The following is a 19,934-nucleotide window of genomic DNA, read 5'->3' on the forward strand; positions in this document are numbered from 1 at the left end:
AGATTGAACTTTTTAATTCTTTCAGAGGATAGTGAGGGGTTTGAAAGAAGGGATGCCCCCTTCTTTCAGGCAATTAAGAATGACAGCAGAAGTAGAGAGTAATTAGTTATTTAATTTTAAGTCACTCCAATCCAAGGAAGCTGGGGGGAGCAACATGCAGAAAGATTTGCAATATCATTACGCTTTTCACCTTTTTTTATGTCTGTATAATTTTTGGCTACCAGAATTCCTTATCAGTCCTTAAGTGCACTTAAGATACCAATGAAAACAGTATTTTTCGTGTTAGAGTTTTGTCTTGCATATTGCTGTGTAGCCTCTTAATAGCAGTGTTCGTTTTTTGTTTTTTGGTTTTTTTTCCTGTGGAACAGGTGCATCATAAAACATTTGGAAGGACTGGTAGTTCAGTATGACCTGACTGTACGGGATAGTGATGGCAGTGTGGTGCAGTTTCTGTATGGAGAAGACGGACTTGATATTCCTAAAACTCAGTTCTTACAACCTGAGCAGTTTCCTTTCATTGCAGAAAACTATGAGGTAGAACACCTAAACTTTAAGTATTTATATGGGGAAAAGGGGGAGACTGAAATGCATGGTTAACGTCTGGCATATCTGCTAGAGATCCAGTAACATATTTATTTCTCTCAGTCACTCTCAGACTAACCTACGTTTTTATTTGCTGTTGTACAAAATATGGAAGTGAACCTGAAGTCTGTGACATGATTTAAGCTGTCTCAATTTCAGCAGAGCACCAACTGTTCTCCCTATTCTCTTCTTTTCTAACTCTACTTGGATTCAAGACAGATGACTTTACTCTTCAGTCTGTCAAGTTTGATTAATTTCCTTTTACCAGTATCATCACTGCTTATTAAAGAATGGCAATAGTCCCATAAGGATATAAGGAGTTTTGTCTCAGTTGGGTTGAAAATTGTCTTACAGCAGCTGAACATTTTGAGTGGTGGTGGATGACCTTTTCGGTTTGCTTTGCCTTTTCTTCTAGAGTAAGCATAGAGAGAAGAAAAATCATACAGATAACTTTCTTATAGGTTATCCAGAAGACAAACCATCTGGATGAAGCTTTAGCAAGGATGGAGTCTCACCAAGCTAACCAGCAGTTCAAAGCCATCAAAAAGTGGAGAGCCAGGCACCAGAACTCTGTGCAAAGAGAAGGAGGTTTTCTGATGTTTTCCCAAAAGAAAATGGCAAGTGTAAAAGCACAGATGCCAGGAGGTGAAATCAAAAATGGAAGAGATCCTGCTACTTTACAGGTGACACAGAAGCAGTTTAATCCATCAAGCCCTTTAAAAGTTGTAGAATTCAGTGTTTTGGTTTTTTAAGTGGATTTTTATGTCCCAAAGTGTTTCACAGTCTACTTATATATAAGTTACCTTTTGATGGAATCATATGTCAGCTGTGTGGGTGATGAAGCTGAGATTCATTTATTAAAGTCTGCGGGCCCTAGTGCTAGGGCAGAGGCCAGAAACTCTGAGGTAAAATGGGTTTTAGAAAACAGCCCATGTTTGTGGGTGTTTTGGGGGAATTGTTTTTGTTTGTTTGGTGATGGGTTGGGGTTTCTCTGGGTTTTAGTGGTTTTGATTTTTTTTTTTTTTCCCCTATGTACACAAAGTAGATCTGTCTTTGGATGGACAGATACCTGCTAGCTGGATGAGAGCCTGTTTAAATATGAAGATCAGAGGGCTGAGCCAGCCCTGCCTAGTGTTTCAAAAAAGTACTCTTGCTTAAGCCTCTTGTACACGAGGGCACTAATCTATATTTTGTGGCTTCTAATGAACATACAAACACAACATATAAAACAACATACAAAATTTCTATATAAACACAAAATGCAAACAGGTGCTGCTTCACAGCCTTGCTTTCACAAGGAATTTACCCTGGTAGAATGCGGACAGTTAGATTGAAACTCCCAAGTTGAAGGTGTTGAGAAATGTAACTCATGTCAGCTTGTCTGCAAATGTTATGCCTAATCACTGGTTCATTTATTCAGCTATGCTGAATTTGTATTGCTGTTGACACTTTTGGTAACATTCAAAGCAGTTTGGCCTGGGATTTCTTTTACTGTTTGTTCATTTTTTTCTTCCAGTAGATGGGTAGATATAGATACATGTTTATCTCTGTCTCGGTATATTATAGAGCTCAGTGGACAAACTTCTATGTCACAAGCCAGTTCCTCCTTCATAAAACAGCGAGGCATGTTTAGCTCATTTTCTGTATTGATTTTTTTTTAATGTTGGTATTAACTTTTTCCTTTATTAAATGCAACATTTGAAATGTTACCTGAAAGACTAATAAACTGAACAATAGAACAGTCATCGTGTGTAAGATGCAAGCTATGTTTAAGGTGTCTGCTGGACTGCTGGGCTTAAAAGTTAACAACTGAAAATCAGTGAAGCTCCTTTGTCATGCCAGCTCTAGACAGGCGAGGTGGTAGTCAACTAGGAGTAAAGATTGTAAATGATTGTTAAGGGGGCTCACTCTTAAGTTAAAATCATTCTTAGAGGGTTGTATTTCACTGATTTCTGGAATAATCACTACAGGTAGATAAGTCTGACTATTTCAAGCTTGTAAAGAATCTTGAAATCATTTGGGATCAAAAGTGTTAAGTATCAGAACATGGAGAATACTGTATTTGTAGCCGAGTTGTTTGCTGTGTTATGTACACCCTTAAGTTTTACACAGGTAATCTTTTCCACCTTCGCTATTGTTAGATTGCTGGTGGAAGCAGTGTTATTTGGTTTTGGTCTTACTGTGGATAAACCAGTCTGCTTATAAATTTCCTCCTATTTTCAGTTACTGAAGATGTGGTATGAACTAGATGAGAAGAAACGAAGAAAGTATCTGAAGAAGACAAGTAAATGTCCTGACCCAAGCCTTGGTGTTTGGCGTCCAGATACTTATTTTGCATCTGTTTCAGAAAGTTTTGAAAAGGGCGTGGAAGATTATATCAACAGATGGGAATATGAGAACAGACAAAGTTATATGCACCCTGCACTTTCTTCTGATAGGTAATAACTTCTGTGTCTTTACTAAGCATTGAGCCAAAACCCAAAATACCTATTTTTGGACAGAGTTTGCTAAAGAGGAAAAGTCTTTATCAACTCTTGTTTTTGTTGTGACCTTTGTGAAACAAAGTAGTGGGTTTCAGAATGGTTCCTGAAAGCCAAGTGTGCTTAGTGTGCAGTGGAGAGGCCCTGCCTATCTGTTTCTTCCAAACTTGAATTTTCCATGCTGCTAAGGGCTTTGGCAAAGGCTTTATGGAATAACAGCAACATAGTGCTGTCCCCCTACATATAGTACTTCACAGTAACTGTGTTAATATATAATAATAACAAAATATGTTCTTGACACACCTTGGAGCTAGCAAGGCAGTTAAGATTAGCGAGTGAGAGTAAATGGTCTCTCTTTCTGACATTCTGGGAATTAGCAGCAGAACTAAACTATAGTTTGCCAAGGACCCAGTTGTGTGTTAATGGGCTCTATTTGCCAGATCAGATTGGGATAAACAATTTTACAGTTTCTGGAGTGTATTTATATCATAAGCTACTAGGAGAAACTGGCTGCAAGAGGTAACTTTCATTGAACCGAGCAATGTTTCAGTCTTTTCAGAGTTCTTTTTGGTTGAGCTAAACCTCTTATTTCCTCTTTTCAGATTGAAGGATTTGTTGTATTTAAAGTGGCAGCGATCTCTTTGTGACCCAGGAGAAGCTGTGGGTCTTCTTGCAGCTCAGAGTATTGGGGAGCCTTCCACACAGATGACTCTGAACACCTTCCACTTTGCTGGTAGAGGTGAAATGAATGTCACACTGGGTATTCCAAGGTGAGAAAACTGTGTTCTCAGTGGGTCCTTTGCCATTTTTGGCACTTAGGTAATAGTGCTTAATTTCACTCGCAGGTATGTGTGTCATCTTGAGGGCAAATAGTCCTTCAGTTTAATTGCAAATTGTGCCTGTTCAGAGCTATTGTAACATTTTACAGTTGTTTTGGTTCATTTTCCTGCTAAAAAAATATCTGTGAAGGCCCCTTACTCTTACCTTACCTTACTAAATGGCTTATTTGGTTTTGTATTATAGTCAGTACAGTATAAGCCTAAAGAAATGGTGCTTTGTGGTTTTGCCCTCTGCTGACCTCTTCTTCCCCCTACTAACTTTTAAACCTGTTATTTCATACACAAAATTTCACTGCAATTATAAAATCTGGTATGTTTAGTAGTATTATCACCTATGTAGAAAGAGACCTGTTTTATAGCAGGTTTCCCCTGTATCTTCTGTTTGGTGACTGTGACTTTATCACCACACACCTGTTTACCAGCCTGTCCTTAGCTTGTTCTGAATAACACAGGTGCTGACCCTGGCCTTGTGTGTAGGTGTGTGATGCCGTGGGTGGGAGATGGTTGTGTTGCTTCAGAGAAGCAGGGAAGGGTGAGAAGGTATGAGGAAGCACACATTATGCATCTGTAGGAAACAGGCTTTATTAGTTCTTCTGTTCTTGGAACAATTTATTATCATCTCTATTCTCTTCCTGTAATTGGGATGATAATCTAATTGAAGTAGTAGAATACTGTTGTGCTGTGCCTGATGAGGAACCAGAACAGTGAAGAGGAGCAGGCAGTGGGTAACCACATGTCTTGATACATGTGGCTTGGGTAGAAATAGCAGTTGCATGCTGCCTAAATAAATGAACTAGGTATTTATTTCATTGCATAGTGCTTTTATCATTTAATTTGAAAGATCGTTCTTTGTTTAAAGGTTGCGGGAAATTTTGATGGTGGCCAGTGCAAATATTAAAACACCAACAATGAGTGTTCCTGTGTTCAATACCAAGAAAGCTCTCAAGAAGGTGAAACAACTTAAGAAACAGCTCACAAGAGTGTGCTTAGCTGAGGTGAGCCTCCTGTTCAGTGTATCCTTTGGGAGTCAGCAAAACAAAATTCCCTGTTTGAGCTTATCAGTTGGTCTGGTTTTGTAGCAGTTTCCATTTCTGAAGGCTCATCTGTGGTTGCAAGATTCAGAGGTGAAAAGAAAGGACCCTCTCATACTGAACCTCTAATACTCGCTGGGAAGTGGAGCATTGAAAGGGATTGCAGTTACTGGGCTGTATGGAACTTAAATCCAGTTTAACCTGTAGAGCATTGTTAGGCTGCAAACTCTACAGAACGTAAAAGAAGGGTAATAGTTCAGACACAGCAGCAGTATAATGGCTGGAAGGGTTTATGTTTGCTGCCATAGCCTTGGTTGGGTTTTTCTCAAGTTCATTTTTGTCAGTCTCTAGAATTGGAGGAGTTTTTGTCTTTGAGACAGGCTAATCTGGTGTGACTTGCATACTGGAGACCTTTCTGTTTGTCCCCCACTCCTTCCTAGTCTCCTACAAGTGGCTGTGCTCAACAGAAGCAGAGTGTGTGGCTCTGTGGAGACTTGGTGTACCGAAGGCTGATGTATTCTGTGCTCTCTCTCTTCCTAAGAGTGCAGTCTTTCTTGTGCTCTCCTGCATGCCCTAGCCTCTTCTGTCTTAATCTTTCAAGTTGAAAGCAGCAAGGATAGAGTTAAGACTCGGCATTGTGCTGAAATATGGTCATGCACAATGAGCACGGCTCAGTAGAATGAAGCTGTTGGCCCACTAAGAAGTGTAGTCTCTTGTGAAGGAGTCATGTGGGAGGTAAGGCTGTTCTCCCAGTATTCTCTTAAGTTAATTGTTGGGAGGAGTTTAAGCCAAAAGGAGTGCAACAGGGTAGAGTCCTTTTGCCCAGGAGCTGCCACAGAGCCTCCAGAAAAGTTTGCTAGTTAGCCTTGTATAATTCTGGTCTCCTGTGGAAAGCATTGGAATTGCAGGAAATAATGAAATGTCTTCATTAAAGAAGGAATGTTACTACCTGGGGCTTTTGTAGGTCTTGCAGAAAGTTGAGGTAGAGGAATCCCTGCATGTGACATGCGAGCAGAATAAGCATCACCTCTACAAAATCAAATTCCACTTCTTGCCCCATGAATATTACCGAGAAGAGAAGTGTGTGAAGCCCAGGGACATCTTGCACTTCATGGAAACAAGGTGAGTTTGCTTTCAGATACTTTTAATATTTGCTCTTATTTTGCCTTTCCATGGGCTCCAGGGGTCACTGTATGTTGTTTATTACTGCTGCTATGTCTTCCAGAGCAACAGCTTCCTGCAGATGTGCTTGCAGAAGCATCTGCACAGTTACCTGTTATGTCGAATAAAACTGTGGATCTGTGGTGTGGTGACAATGCAGAATTGTAGCAAGGCAGATCTTTCACATGTTTCTGATACACTCTGAGAAGAGCCGTATAAGCAACACATCATACCTTATATTTGGATGCTTAAACATTTATTACCAGCAAAAATGTTGGAATACTGAAGTTAGCACTTTGTGTTCTCATTGAACAGAACTAAACCTTATTTTTTTTATTCTTTTTTAAAAATAAATAAATCAGAAAAGGCTGGCTTTTTTTTCCCCCTTTCTTTTTTTCCCCTGCTTCCTTCGCCGTGTCTGGCCAAATTTGCGTATTTAAAAGTAGAACATTTAATGATAAATGTCTGTTGGAAGCTATTTTTGTTTTGCAAAAAGCCTTCATTGATTTCTTCCTCCTTCAGGCCACGTGAGTTCAAGCTGGGTTATTTTATTTAATAATTACATGTGTGCTTGTTGATTTAAAAAAGAAAAAAAGTCCAGTAGTACGCCATCTCTTCTCAAGGTCAATTTGATGTGTAGATTTTAAGTCCAGATGAGTTTATCATTTTAAGCTTTGGATGTATGGCTACATCTGTGATTGTAAGAGAGCTGATACCAACCTTTTGATTTCTAAAGGGATGGGAAAGGGACAAGAAGAAGAATTATTTGTCTTATCCTGGAAGTACTTTTGTATCCACCAGTGAATATTCTTGTCATGAGTTGGATGGCTTCTTAAACAAATTAGTTTTCTGACAACTTGAAACTGACTGCGGTACTGCTGAGCTTTGACATTGTGGGTTGCTTTTCTTTCAGGTTCTTCAAAATTTTTCTGGAAGCAATTAAAAGGAAGAGTGCAAAGATGGCATCTTTTACTGAAGTCAGCACCCGGAGGACAACTCGGAAAGATATAGATGCTGACCAAGACAAGGTACAGAAAAACATTACCTGAAAAATGCCTCGCTCACTTTAACTGGTTTTGAGAACCACAGTATGGAAAAAGCATAGCATGTTTCCATGTGAACATGAAATGTGTGAATACTAAATTACTTGTTAAATTTTTTCTTTATGCATAAACTGTCTTCGTAGTCTCATAAAATTAACAAGGAAATTAATTTACGTAAGATTGTACTCTGAAAACACTTGTTTATTTCAGTTTCACGGAGATAAAAGCATATTACTCTCTGTTTACTCCCAGATCAATGTCCTGTTGTAGCAGTGGTTGTCCAAACTTCAGGGAGGATGCTTTTTTCATTGAAAAGCTTTTGCATGTTCCTGCTGTCACTCCTCTTTCATCAAGAACTGTCATATAAGCAGGCTGATATCTTATCTTTCTTGTAGATGTTCATCTTGTTTAATGTTAAAGTTATTTCTTCATAGTAGTGGGCTTATAGAAATTAATTGGTCCTGAAAGTTAGAATATTGAACAAGGAATTGTTGAATTCCAAATGCTTGGCTAAAGCTTTTTGATGCAGTTGATGCTTCCTAGCAGTCAGCTAGATTATCTGGTCTGTTATGGATTTCTAGACACAGAATAATCAGGAAGCTCCAGAAGAGGAAGAAGAGAACATTGTTGACGCAGAAGCTGATGAAGGGGATGGCGATGCTACAGAAGCAAAACGGAAGAAGAACCAGGAAGAAGAGGTAATGATTTTATAGGTGCTCAGCACTGCACTTCTAATTCCCAATTTCCTGTGCCTTGGTTTGAGTTGGGAAGGAAAGCTTCCATTGAAACAAGATGCTGAAACAAGGCAAAACCCACTTGAAAGGAGACAGGAAGGTCTCTGCTTTGTACTGATCAGTTTTGATTTGGATGGGGGGAAAACCATATCAGAAGATGTTGGCTGAGACTTGTGATCACCTTGGTCATCATAGGTGAGCGGGGTCACTGCTGTCCTTTTAAAAGTAATACAGAGCCATGCAAGTTAGAGATGGAAGAGAGCTGCATTTTTCCAAAGCCTTGTTGTTCAGGCATTGAGTAGATGTGTCTGGCAGTCAGACTGTCCCTGCTGCAGTTCACCTTAACTTTACCTCTTGCTAATTTCATGCCATTAGTTGTTTTTAAACCTTTAGTGTGGTTCTTAATAAACATTCTCTATGTTCAATACTTTCTAATCGCTGCTTAAAAGAAGGATTGCTGTCATTTCAGCAAGAGGGTAGAGTAATTGAAAATCCTGAGGGAATCCCATCATCAGAGTTGGATTATGGGAAGAGCCTTTTTCAGGGGGAGAAAAACAAATTCTGCTACATACCCAATAACCTGTAGCATCCCGGTCTGTATTGAGGAATAATGGCAAGATTATAAAGAAACGGAGACTGAACTGAATCTGTTGCATTATTTTCTTTACAACAGAATTGCATTTTTGTTGTGTCATGGGCGAGATATTTGGAACTCAGCTGTCAAGAACATTAATAATTAAAAGTATTCATGGTGTGCTTTGTTTCCGTACATGTTCTGGCTCAGGTAAATGTAACATTATTTATTTGCAGGTTGATTATGAGAGTGAAGAAGAGAATGGGGAAGAAAATGATGAGCATCTAGAAGATGAAGACACTGAATCGGAAAAAGAACAGTCTCCTCATGCTGATGAAGATCAGAATGGAGCAGATGGTGATGAATCTCAGCATCTTTCCTTTACGTCTCAGACTAAAAAAGAGAAAAAGCAATTACGTCAGTCAGCAGAGTTGCGAGTAAACGCTGTTCTGGACAGCCACCCATCAATAAAGGATTATACATTTGACACCAATAATGAACTTTGGTGTGAGGTAAGATGATGGTGCCTGGAAATATCTGCACACGGCTGCACAGTGGATCTTTGTAGTGCAGCACTGCACATAAAAAATGGATCTTTTCAGTGCAGTGCTGCTGTTTTGTCTCAGGAATCCTGTATTAATACAGAAGAGTGGCAGTACAAATGTACTTCTTGACAAAATTTTTAGTAACGTCTAACTTTCAGAATGCCTGATGAAACTTCCTTTTAAAAGTAGGTACTTGACAGGTTTATTGTGTTTTAATCTTTAAATACATGATACACCACTGTGTAGCTCTTCATGAATAAAAGTGATGGCTGGACTGGTGAAAAAACAAAACAAAAACTCCAGTAAATACACACACATATGCTACCCCCAAAAAATCCCAAGTTCGGGGATCTTGAAAACAATGTTAATGAATGATCCTGGGGTGGAGTGTTCGTATTAGCATCATTCAGGTGTAATTTTAGTCAGGCAAATGATCCTGGGGTGGAGTGTTCGTATTAGCATCATTCAGGTGTAATTTTAGTCAGACATTTCTGTTCTAGACACACAACTAGGGTGTTGTGCATCCAGACAATTCCAGTTGTGTGTATTTTGCCTAAAAAGAAGCAGGATTGAGCCTAATGTTCAAGCTTCCTTACAGAACAACACTGCATTGTGTTTTTTTCCTCAGGTTTCATTGGCACTTCCGTTGATGAAGGTGTACTTTGATCTCTCCTCTTTGCTTGTGTCTCTCACACGAAGCACAGTTATCCATGAAGTGAAGGGGATCACACGATGCTTGCTGAATGAAAGTACCAATAAGCAAGGAGAGAAGGAATTTGTTCTGCATACTGAAGGGATAAACCTTGTGGAGATGTTCAGATATTCTGATGTATGTAATCTATTTATAATACTGAACTTGAATGATCTTTTGTGCTATAGGGAGAGATGGTGGATGGTGGATGCTATTTAAATTTAACAGGGGTGATGTGTAGCCTTTTCAGCTCATAAACTCTCTTCCTCCTATTTTTTACCCCCAGATGTGTTCAGAGCTTAGCAGAGTCTTTTCTCAAGGGCAGCTTGCAAATCAGTTTTTGTGCAGCAGCCCAGTGTCTTAATGACAGATAATTTCACACCATGCTTCTGACTGTCTCTCTAAATGTTACTTGTGGGAGTTCTTCCATCTAAATGAATTACAGTACTTGGAGATTAATAGTTCTGTTATGCCATCTAGCCCATAACTCCACAAGCACAGGATTGTTTTAAGCTACATCTTCTCTAATGCTTTTACTGAAAGTTCTGGCTAGCTGAGACAGACTGGACATTGCATTGTGTTGTTTGGAAGACTTTAACATGTTCCTCTGCTGCATGGGGTGGTTTGTTAGTTTGCTGCTTCTAATTCTAGATCATTTTCTCCTCCGGTGAGTTTTGATTCCAGTACTGTTACTCACGTATATAATGCTGTGATCAGTAGCTTAAACATAAATCCCCAGAATCGTTTTTGTCTGTACTTGACTGAGCTGCTGCCTAGTTGTTCTGTAACTGTTGGTGCTGCTTAAGCTAATGAAAAACAGAGAAAAAAGATATCTTAACTTAGCTTGATTTACTTGGAAATACCTCTAGAGTAACTACTGTCCTAACTTGGTTTCTTTGCTTTCAGATTTTGGACCTGAACAGACTTTATTCCAATGATATTCATGCCATGGCTAAGAATTATGGAATTGAGACTGCCCTGAGGGTGATAATAAAGGAAATAAAAGATGTATTTGCTGTATATGGTAAGATTTCTTCACATGTTTAAAGATAGTCTTTGTTAACATTAAGATGGGAAAACCCAGCCACAGTGCTTACAAAGTCATGGTTTTGCATGATCTTTTAATTTATGTGTATATTTTTCAGTTGCAGCTTTTCATCGTTTTAATCATTACAGTGCTTTCTATGAAGACTTCATTAGTTAGTTGTTAGTTTCCATTTAATCAGTAGAAAATTCACTAGACAAGGTTGAATTTATCCCCCCTTCACAGAGCTCTTCTATTCTGGTATATTTATTTTTTGCAAGCTGGAAGGTTCAGACAAATTAACTACTGATGTCAGAGGAAGGTAACCGTTAGACTTGTATAGTGGCCCTGAGAATAGGATTGATCTTGCCTTACTCTGGCTTTTTAATGATGGGAGTCTAGGCTCCCTTTGTAGTTGTATTTTATATCTTTCCTAAAATAGCTATGCTGGCTGCATTGTCTGAATGTTCTCCCCATGTAGGTTACTCAGAGTCCAGACAACTAACTTAAGGAAGATGCCTGACTTCACAGGCTGCTAAAGTTAGGCATGTTGAATTTGCCTTAAGTGAGCTAAGTCTTGCTATGAATTAAACTATTGAGAAGAGGGAAGATTAACACAGTGGGAATTTTAGCAACCAGTTATATGAAATAGATTTGCCAGTTGGCAGCCCAGAATGGTCTGCCCTTCCAGTCGTTCAAGAACTGCTAGGTAAATGTGGACAGAGCTGTCAGTGATCCCCCATTACACTGACTTCACAAGCATTGTTTAAAAATATGTGCTGTTTCTTTCTAGCCTGAACGGGGTTTTCTGTGGATGCCTAGTATTTTCTCTGCAAGATATCAGAACCTTTCTGACTCCAGTGCCTAGTTAGGGCAGGCCACCAGGAGAGGGGCTAGAGCTCTGTCCCACCACAAATGGATGGATGTGTAATCTGCTTCTGCATAAACAAAGATGACGCATACCTTAACTGATTTTATGTAGAAAAACTGCTGCCTTACAGCATTCCTGACAATTTAGTTTCCCTGGAAAGATACTGTTTTATGTTATAGTGAGGTCTGCCTCTTGGATATTCGAGGCTTAGCAGTTAAGGCAGCTATGCACAAAGAGGTACAGCTGCCAGATGAATATTAATAGAGATGTTCTCCATGTTGATTAGATTCAAGGAGTTTAATTTAGACCTGATTTATTAAAACAAACCCAAAAACCCTTAGCCCTTGAATGCTCTGATTATTTCTCTTTCTTGTATTCTTAGGAATTGTGGTAGACCCTCGGCACCTTTCACTTGTGGCAGATTACATGTGTTTTGAAGGATTTTATAAACCACTAAATCGTTTTGGAATTCAGTCCAACTCCTCCCCTCTGCAACAGATGACATTTGAAACCAGCTACAAGTTCTTGAAGGAAGCAACAATGATGGGTAAATGGTTTAGTTCAAAATATATTGCTGCAGCATTTCACATATGCTTTGTTTTCATCGTAACTTTCCACTATTTTGAGTAATGCATAATTGCATTAGAAAAAATGCCAGAGGCGAAAATTTTAATTAAGCCCTTGTCTAGGAAAATTTTCCAGGTGTTTTTAATAAAATTCTGTCAGCTTAAATGAAGTCAGTGCCAGCATGTAATTTGTGGGGTCTGTGACTCCTTTCTTAAAGGATTAGATAGGCACTTTTATAACAAACCTTAAGATTGTTGAGATTTTTATAGCAAAGCTTTATAACAGACTACTAAAATTTGCCTTTTTCTGTCTCTGCTGTTAAAATTGTCATCTCTGCTTTGTTTTCCTGGCTTTGTTACAACTTCCATGTTTTCATCTCTTAACGTTGCTATTCAGCATTTTATTGTGAGAAGAGTCCTCCTGGCTGTTACTTTGATTCTGTTTTTCTGCTGCTTTGTAGCACTTTACTTTTTTTTCCTCAAACACAGACAAAAGGCCAGACTAATTTATCTAATGGTGGGTTGAGAGGCCCAAGAGTATCTTCTCTGCCCCCTCACTGCTGCTTTAGAAAGTGTAGAGATCACATGGCTGCATGGATCATTTAGGACATTTGAAATGGCACTAGCCATTTACATCTCTTATCAAAACAATTATCAGTTCTATGAAAAAAACCTTAGGCTTTAAGTCTGTCATTAGACAGTTTGCATGATCTCATGCTTTGGATACTAATTACATTGCCCTTTTGCAAACAGTCTTGGTTTCTGTCACTTGCCAGTTAGATGCTCTCTTTCTTGGATGCTACTGTGCTGCTGCTTTGCTACCTACTACAAATGGGAAAAGCTCTCAACACAGTCTCTTCAGCTAGGGTCTTAAATGGTCTTCACAGATGTCAGAGATACTTTTATCACTGAATTCCTATTTGTTAATGCTGTCTTACACCTTTTCTGGGAAGGTAATTTGGTTTTTAATAAACAGTATTAGTTACAGTTGACTTAGATTAATCTGAAACTTTGAAAGAAAAAGGTAAATACGGGATGAAATTGAATAGAAGAGTATTTCTTGCACAGTTGCGCTATCTCTCTGTATTTATGTTATAACACATACTGACTTAGAAGTAAGATAAAGTTTTTTCCAAGTGAAATGTAAATATATTTGTGGATAATATTATGAATAAAGACATGAAGTCTATACTGGCAGAACATGGTGAATTGGCAGGAAAGCTACGCTGATTACACAAGTGGAGGGAGTTCCTGATTTCACCACAATGGAAATCAAAGTTATAATATGGATTGCAGCAGTCTGGATCTAACTTGCTTTAATGTAACTGGTAACTTTACTGTTCAGTTGAAGAGATACTGCAGGGCTGCCTGCTTATGGCCCTGATCGATAAGAAGGAAAAAAGATGACTTGTGATTGTTGTGCTCTTCAGCTGACACACATTTAGGAGCAGCTTTTTAATTATTTAGTGGTAGCTTACAGAGCAGGAAGCACATGCCGTACACTGTGCTATGGTGTAACTCCTCCCCCCACCCTTTGTATGAGAGAGAGCTCCGTGCATTTTGCTCAGTAAAGGTGACCTAAACTTGTCAAAAGTTTAACAATTTTATTTCCAATCTTCCAACTGCTCTAATGACAGAATTCCAGCTTGCTGTAGTTAGGATGAATGAAAACCAGCCTCAATGCTTATAAAAACAGTGAAAGCAAAACAGTTCTAGCCAGACATGTCATCTGGAGAGCTTCCAAATTTCTGTGACACTATTTCGCTACAGTGAGTAACCACAAAATCAAAGGAATTCATGGAATGTCTCTCCAGTGAAAAGTTCTCTTCATATCTAGCCAGAAGGATTTAAAATTCACATCAAAAGGATTCACTTTTAACAAAGAAAAAAGGCAGCGATGAAAAGGGAATCTTTCTGGTTTTGCCTCACATGTATTTTTTAGCGATTTAATCAGCAAAATATGTTCGCCTGGAAGGTTCAGTCAGTGTTCTCTTAGAATTCGAATGTGTTGTCTTTTCATTCTGAATAGGGAGAGTTTAGGAATGTGTGCCCTAATTCTTTGCTTGGACAAAAAGATAGGGATGAGATAATAGTTGCCCGAAGAGTTTTGGACTCCTGCTCTCAGAAATACCAATTCAATCTGAACAGTAGGTGGCAGTGCCCTTCTGAAACTGGGGGTGTGGGGGTGCGTGCTGAACCAGGTGACTTGTTGCGCGTAAACCACAATGCTTTCTTTTCAGCACTGACCTTTGAGAAACCTTTGGAAACATCCTAATATAATTTCATTTGAATTTGTTACAGGTGCCCGTGATGAACTGCGATCCCCTTCTGCATGCCTAGTGGTTGGAAAAGTTGTTAAAGGAGGGACTGGGTTGTTTGACCTCAAGCAGCCCCTTACATAGTGTTTCGGTTATAACTTAAGGATTCTGACTGAAATGTTCATCACAAGAGATATGTATGCTCTCTACAGCTATGTAAGAAGGGCACATACTGTGTCCCCACTCATATTCCCTGTGTCAATAGGTTCATTAATCTGGATACCTGATGAGCTTGATCTATTTAATGAGAATACCTGCAACTATAGGAGTTATCCTTTGATCCAAAGAAACATTTATTTGCTTTCATTAACGTAAAAAATGAGATTATTGGTTTACATAGAAAAGAATAAAATGAAGGAGACTGGGTCTCTAAACAGGCTGTGTAACACCTGTGACACAGGAGTCAAAGCAGAATCTGTTTATGCTGTCTACTTTTTGTAGGGCAGAATCCTATCTCGGTGGGTGGTGCCAGTTGCCACACGGTTGTTACATGACAAATTTCCGGTACTTCAAATAGCATTCAGAAGTCACAGGTGTAGCTGGGCAGCGCTCTACTGAAGCTTTACCATCATATTGAAGTGTCTGTGCTTGAGGCGTATCCTCTACTTTTGCCGTACTTGCAGGCTCTGCCATGACTTTTTTAAGCTTTAGAGGATGCATTTTCCTATTCTGCTACTTCATTTTTTAAGAATTAAAGTCTATGACGTAATTGTTAAATTTATTAGCTAAAGATGGGAATTCAGAGGTTTCGTGGTTTCTACAGGCATTTTCCAATGCCTACTGTTACAACTTCTTTGTATGGAACAGATCTCCACACAGTGAGAAACATGCCAGTTGATAAAGATTTACTCCTTAAATGGCAACATGAGCTGCTGTAACAACTATGCAGAAGACTCCTGTAAGAATTACTGAAAGTTTTAAAACTATTTTTGCTTAAATATTCTGTAACATAAGAGGATGTTTAATAAAGGATGTTGTAAAGAAATACTCTGAATGCCCTGTGATGTAGCTGCATCACTGACGGAATTTTGTCACGTAGCCAACAGCCATCACTTTGACTCCAATGGCTGTTAAAAATTGTGTAGCTGACAGCTGTTAGCCACTCTCCAGAAGTCAGATTTTCTTGTTTATATATGTGATTTTAATCAGAATGCAATGCACACAAGTAGTTTAAATTCTTTGGAGTTTGCTCACTACCATCTAGGCAAGTTTTCTAACAGGTACCACTGAGAGTGAATGGGGTTGAAATCTCTGAGCTAGTGGAAAAGTACCAGAGTTCACTTAGGCAGCAGAGGAGCTCCTGCTTCCAGTGGAGCTGTGCTAAAGGTGATCAGATCAGATAGTGGGAGATGTCAACTTGGGATTGTGAAAGAGCCTCTGTGGAATGTCTTGATGGACTCCATTCTGCCTCAGCCCCTTAAAACTGTGTCAAATGTACTGCAGATTGCACTGAAGCTTAACAAATGCATTAGCTCGGTAGGCCTCCAGTTTCACTTTGCAGATCTTCAGAAAAGATTTCCTTGCGTCTTTCTCCAATCTTAGCACCTGTTACGCATTTCTCAAAAACATGTCATTCTGCAAACAGCTGGGACAGAATTAGTTGGATACATTTTGCAAATGGTTGGATGGGAAAGAACAAATGTAGTAGCAAAAAGACTTTTGATTTCAGACTGCAGTCTATAGTGTTACAGACCATTTGCTAAGAAAGATCTCCAAGAGGTATTCACAGTCCTGCAGTGAAGAGCATTTATGCTGTATTTTCTATCTGGAGATGCGGCATCCTTTAGTTCTTTAAAGAGTTTGACCTAAATAACTCATTTATCCCAGTGTTCGTATCACTTCTCTTATGAAGCTGAAGAGGTCACTGTGATTGTGTCATGGTAATGAATTATCCTTGGAGTTACGGAGCCATGACATACAAGAAAATTTACTAGTCTTGTATTTTGGCATAATACATCCACACACATATTCTGTGTATTTGAAATGTGTGTATGTGAAATTATGCTGGGCGGCAACTGAGAAGAGGTCGTGTCTCCTGAGAACCTGATGCAACTTGATATCCTTTTCTAGTCAGTACCTTGCTTTTTCTGTTGCCGTCTGAAGCTCCTGAGGCCAGTGTTGCTGTGGCAGTCCCTCTGGTAGGCTTACATAGAATCATTTAGGTTGGAAAAGGCCTTTAAGATCATCTCTTCGGTGGTGAGAAGTAGTCCTGTGTGGTGGTGGGGCAGCAGTCAGCCAACATGCTTTAGGGAGCGAGTGGTGCAGATGCTAAATGGGCAGGGCAGCAAAGCAGCTATAAATAGCACATAGTTTTGTTTTGAGAAGATGTACTGAGGTGTCTGTCCTTTGCTTTACAACATGTTGTGTGTCCAGTTGCTGTTTCCTGCTCCCTGCAGAATTGGTTGTGCAGGAAATGATGCTGAATTCAGTAGTAGGTTAGTCAGTTGCGCTCCCAGGTTATCTAATACTGATGACCTTTAAACAGAGCTGCTGAAAAATGTGCTCTGGCTGTGGCAGGATGAGCCAACCTCCCCTTTCAGTTTTGAGTTGCCTGTCAAATTTAGGCACAGGCCAGGATCTGAAAAACTGTTCTGATCTGTACTGAAAGAACTGCAGGTGTAGGAAAGCCCATAACATTACAGTTTAGAACTTGCCTAACATCTGCTTAGGAAAACAAAGTAGGTGGCTGTTCATGGACAAAAGCGGTAGGGGAGGGAGTGTGGCAGGACCTTAGATGAGTCTGTGCCTCCAAGGCTGGAGACCAGTACTCTTTTGGCATATAAATGGGCTTAGTTTATATTCTGAAAGAGAGGCAGCTGTGGTAGCAGTTACTCTTAATCCATAGCATGAGCCAGTTGAGATGGGAGGAGTTTCAGTTTGCTTAAAATTCACATGTGTGCAGAAAATGAAGGTGGAAGAAATGTCCCGCTTCCTGTGGTCAGAAACCTGTTTCTCTTCATGCAACATGTAGGTCTGTGCAGCCAGATCTTTTATGTTTTAAAGTTTGTTTCTTGCTCAGTGCACCGATGGCTGTCACTGTACAGTACTTTTTGAGGAAGTATGAGCTACCTACCCCCAAACAGTCTGGGAGAAGGCTGCAGTAACGGTGGGGCTCTTGCTGCTTTGTAATTATGTAAACCAGACAAATGGAGTCAGCTTTGACCTAAAGGACCCCAAAGATGTGATTTCATGGAGAGGAAGAAATGTGATCAAAAGGCCAGAAGAATGGGCTAGAAAACCCCTTTGGAGTGTGAGAATGGAGCTGGGACTTCCTTTTTCTTTTTTTCTCCAAGTAACTATTACTGCTCTGGATCGGAAGTCAGTGTGATGTTTTGCCACTGAGGAAACCTCCTGATTCTCTCTGGTGGCAGACCAAGCTTGGCTAATAAGAAGTGGTGAAGAAATACGTCAGGTGGCACCAAGAACGCTTCATGCTGGTTTTGACTGTTTTCTGCAGGATCACTTTGAATACACGGTATTTACAAGTCTTTCTTCAAATATTTTTGATGTTACTTTCACAATTATCAGATGTAATGCAAAACTAATACTGAACAGTCAAATCTTGTGGTGATTTCCTCTAGTCTGCGTATGTATGCTGCATTTTCATTTATAGGTGATTTAGAAGTCAGATGCTGGCACTGGCTGCGCTTTTAATGCTTCTTCCCTGGAAACCATTCCTTCTCTTAACTATCTGCTGCACTGTAGGGTGCCAAGATGGGAGGGGAATGAGAAGAAAAGGTGGCTTGCTTTCTATGTGTTATCTCCGTTAATGATTGCAAATGATCTGTCTGGAAAGCTAAACCTTGACTAAGTGTGCACTTCAGGAACGGGCTGGTTAGTATATGCCAATATGAAAGCTGGGGGAAGAGGCTTTTTTAAAGCTGTAATAGAATATTTAAGAGTTACTCAGCCAGGAAGGGAAGCAGTGATCCTTGTCTTCTGGTCCCATGTGCTTCGGCAAGCAGGGCCTATATTGTGGGTTTTATCCTGCTCATACAGCATGAAGCACCCACTTGCTGATCTAGATTTGTTACTTGTAAGACGGGGATAACAAATCTTTTCAGTGTGTTGGTAACAGTGAATCATCTTGTGTTTTCACAGCAGCTGGAAAGTGAGCTATGTTCAAGCTTAGTAAATCGTAATAGAAGGCATGCTCTTGTCAGTAGATGTTAACCCCAACTTACTTGGGCAATGAGAATGGATACAAAGAGGAATTCGTGCTGGTTTAGTCTCAAAAGCAAGCTAAATATTAGAGGCAGGGAGCAGAAAAATTTGTTTTGCCAGATGGTTGGTTCCCATGTTGTTACGCTGGTGTAGGTCAGTACCCAAGCAGCGGCAGCAACACAGCCTGAAGAGACCTTTAATCATTCAGAGCTTTTCTGGACAAACCACTTGAAGCTTGCCAGTAAGTACTGAAATCTGGAAGCTACCTCAACTGCTGAGGAGTGTGGCAGGTACGAGGGCATGTGACACCTCAAGGACACTTCACACAAAGTCAGATTTTGGTGACCACGCTATGCTCCCACATACGGCTGGCAGCAGGCAGATCAAGCCAAAGCAAAAACCTTTCTCTGGGATTAGGTCAGACAGGAGAACTTGTGAACGTTGCCCGTAAAGGTTGAGATCCAAAAAGTGTTTGGAAAGTTTTGGTGCTGAACGTGGCAGTCTTGATATTTGGGGTGCATGTGAAGGCCGGGGTCTGTGGGTGTGAAGATGGCTGCTGTGCAGTGGGTGAGAATGGGATCTACCTTGCACAGTTTGTGGGCTTGAAAGCTACCGAAGCCAGAAGGGAACAGTGGAAATGTGCTTCAGTCCCTGCTTTTCCTTCCTGTCTATGTAGCGTGCTAAGCAGCACAGAAGATGCTTCACCTGAAGACCCCCAAGTTTTCTTTTGTAGGTAAGTGTGTAATAATAATATAACTGAAGGCAAGGTGAACCATGTTTAGTTGTGCCCATAAGCCCAATGTTGAGGGCAGGCACTGAGGACATAGGAGACCTGCTTTGGGCTCTCTGCAGTGCCCCGAGGAGCATCACACCAACTTTCTGAGTGCCCTAACCACCAGCTCAAGACAGGGAAGCTTCAGTTTTCCTATTCTGAAACTCCTTGCTGCTGCTGGAAGTGATGTGCTGTTCATAGGGATAAAGGAAGGAAGAGGTCAGCTTCATTCCTGAGGAAGGGAGGAGAAACTAGGGCTTTCTTGGAAGACCAGAGAAACCTTTCCTGGTGTTTGTGCAGCTTCATCCAGGAGGGTGAAGAGAAATCCTGCCTCAAAACAGGACTTTTTTTTATCCTTTTGCAACTGTGTCTTCTTCAGGATTTAAGGCATTTTCCTGTGATGTGAAAGATAGGGGTTGTAAGTCCCTTAGGCAAAAGAGGGTTATGAAGCCCTGTGCTATGCGTGAGCACTGTGACGCCCAGGTGAGGCAACCACCCAGCTCCTTCAGCATCTCTTTTATAGTTTCTGATTTGCCCTG

General features: G+C 40.1%; 1 protein-coding gene across 2 annotated transcripts in view; it reads left to right on the top strand.

Annotated features, from left to right (window-relative positions):
- Positions 1-15,444, top strand: part of POLR1A (RNA polymerase I subunit A) — a 34,348-nt gene extending 18,904 nt beyond the window's left edge. The window contains exons 22-34 of one of the 2 annotated variants that reach the window (XM_055795987.1): positions 369-534; positions 1,044-1,265; positions 2,806-3,020; positions 3,665-3,832; positions 4,761-4,896; positions 5,897-6,054; positions 7,007-7,121; positions 7,718-7,834; positions 8,681-8,956; positions 9,618-9,818; positions 10,587-10,704; positions 11,958-12,122; positions 14,443-15,444. In XM_055795987.1, the coding sequence (XP_055651962.1) occupies positions 369-534; positions 1,044-1,265; positions 2,806-3,020; positions 3,665-3,832; positions 4,761-4,896; positions 5,897-6,054; positions 7,007-7,121; positions 7,718-7,834; positions 8,681-8,956; positions 9,618-9,818; positions 10,587-10,704; positions 11,958-12,122; positions 14,443-14,543 (2,158 nt within the window). In that variant the 3' untranslated portion in view covers positions 14,544-15,444. The remainder of the gene's footprint in view (positions 1-368; positions 535-1,043; positions 1,266-2,805; positions 3,021-3,664; positions 3,833-4,760; positions 4,897-5,896; positions 6,055-7,006; positions 7,122-7,717; positions 7,835-8,680; positions 8,957-9,617; positions 9,819-10,586; positions 10,705-11,957; positions 12,123-14,442) is intronic. The other variant, XM_055795989.1, reaches the window with a different exon arrangement.
- Positions 15,445-19,934: the final 4,490 nt, after the last annotated feature.

Source organism: Falco peregrinus, chromosome 2 (genome assembly GCF_023634155.1).
Source record: "Falco peregrinus isolate bFalPer1 chromosome 2, bFalPer1.pri, whole genome shotgun sequence".
Classification (NCBI taxonomy): Eukaryota; Metazoa; Chordata; class Aves; order Falconiformes; family Falconidae; genus Falco; species Falco peregrinus.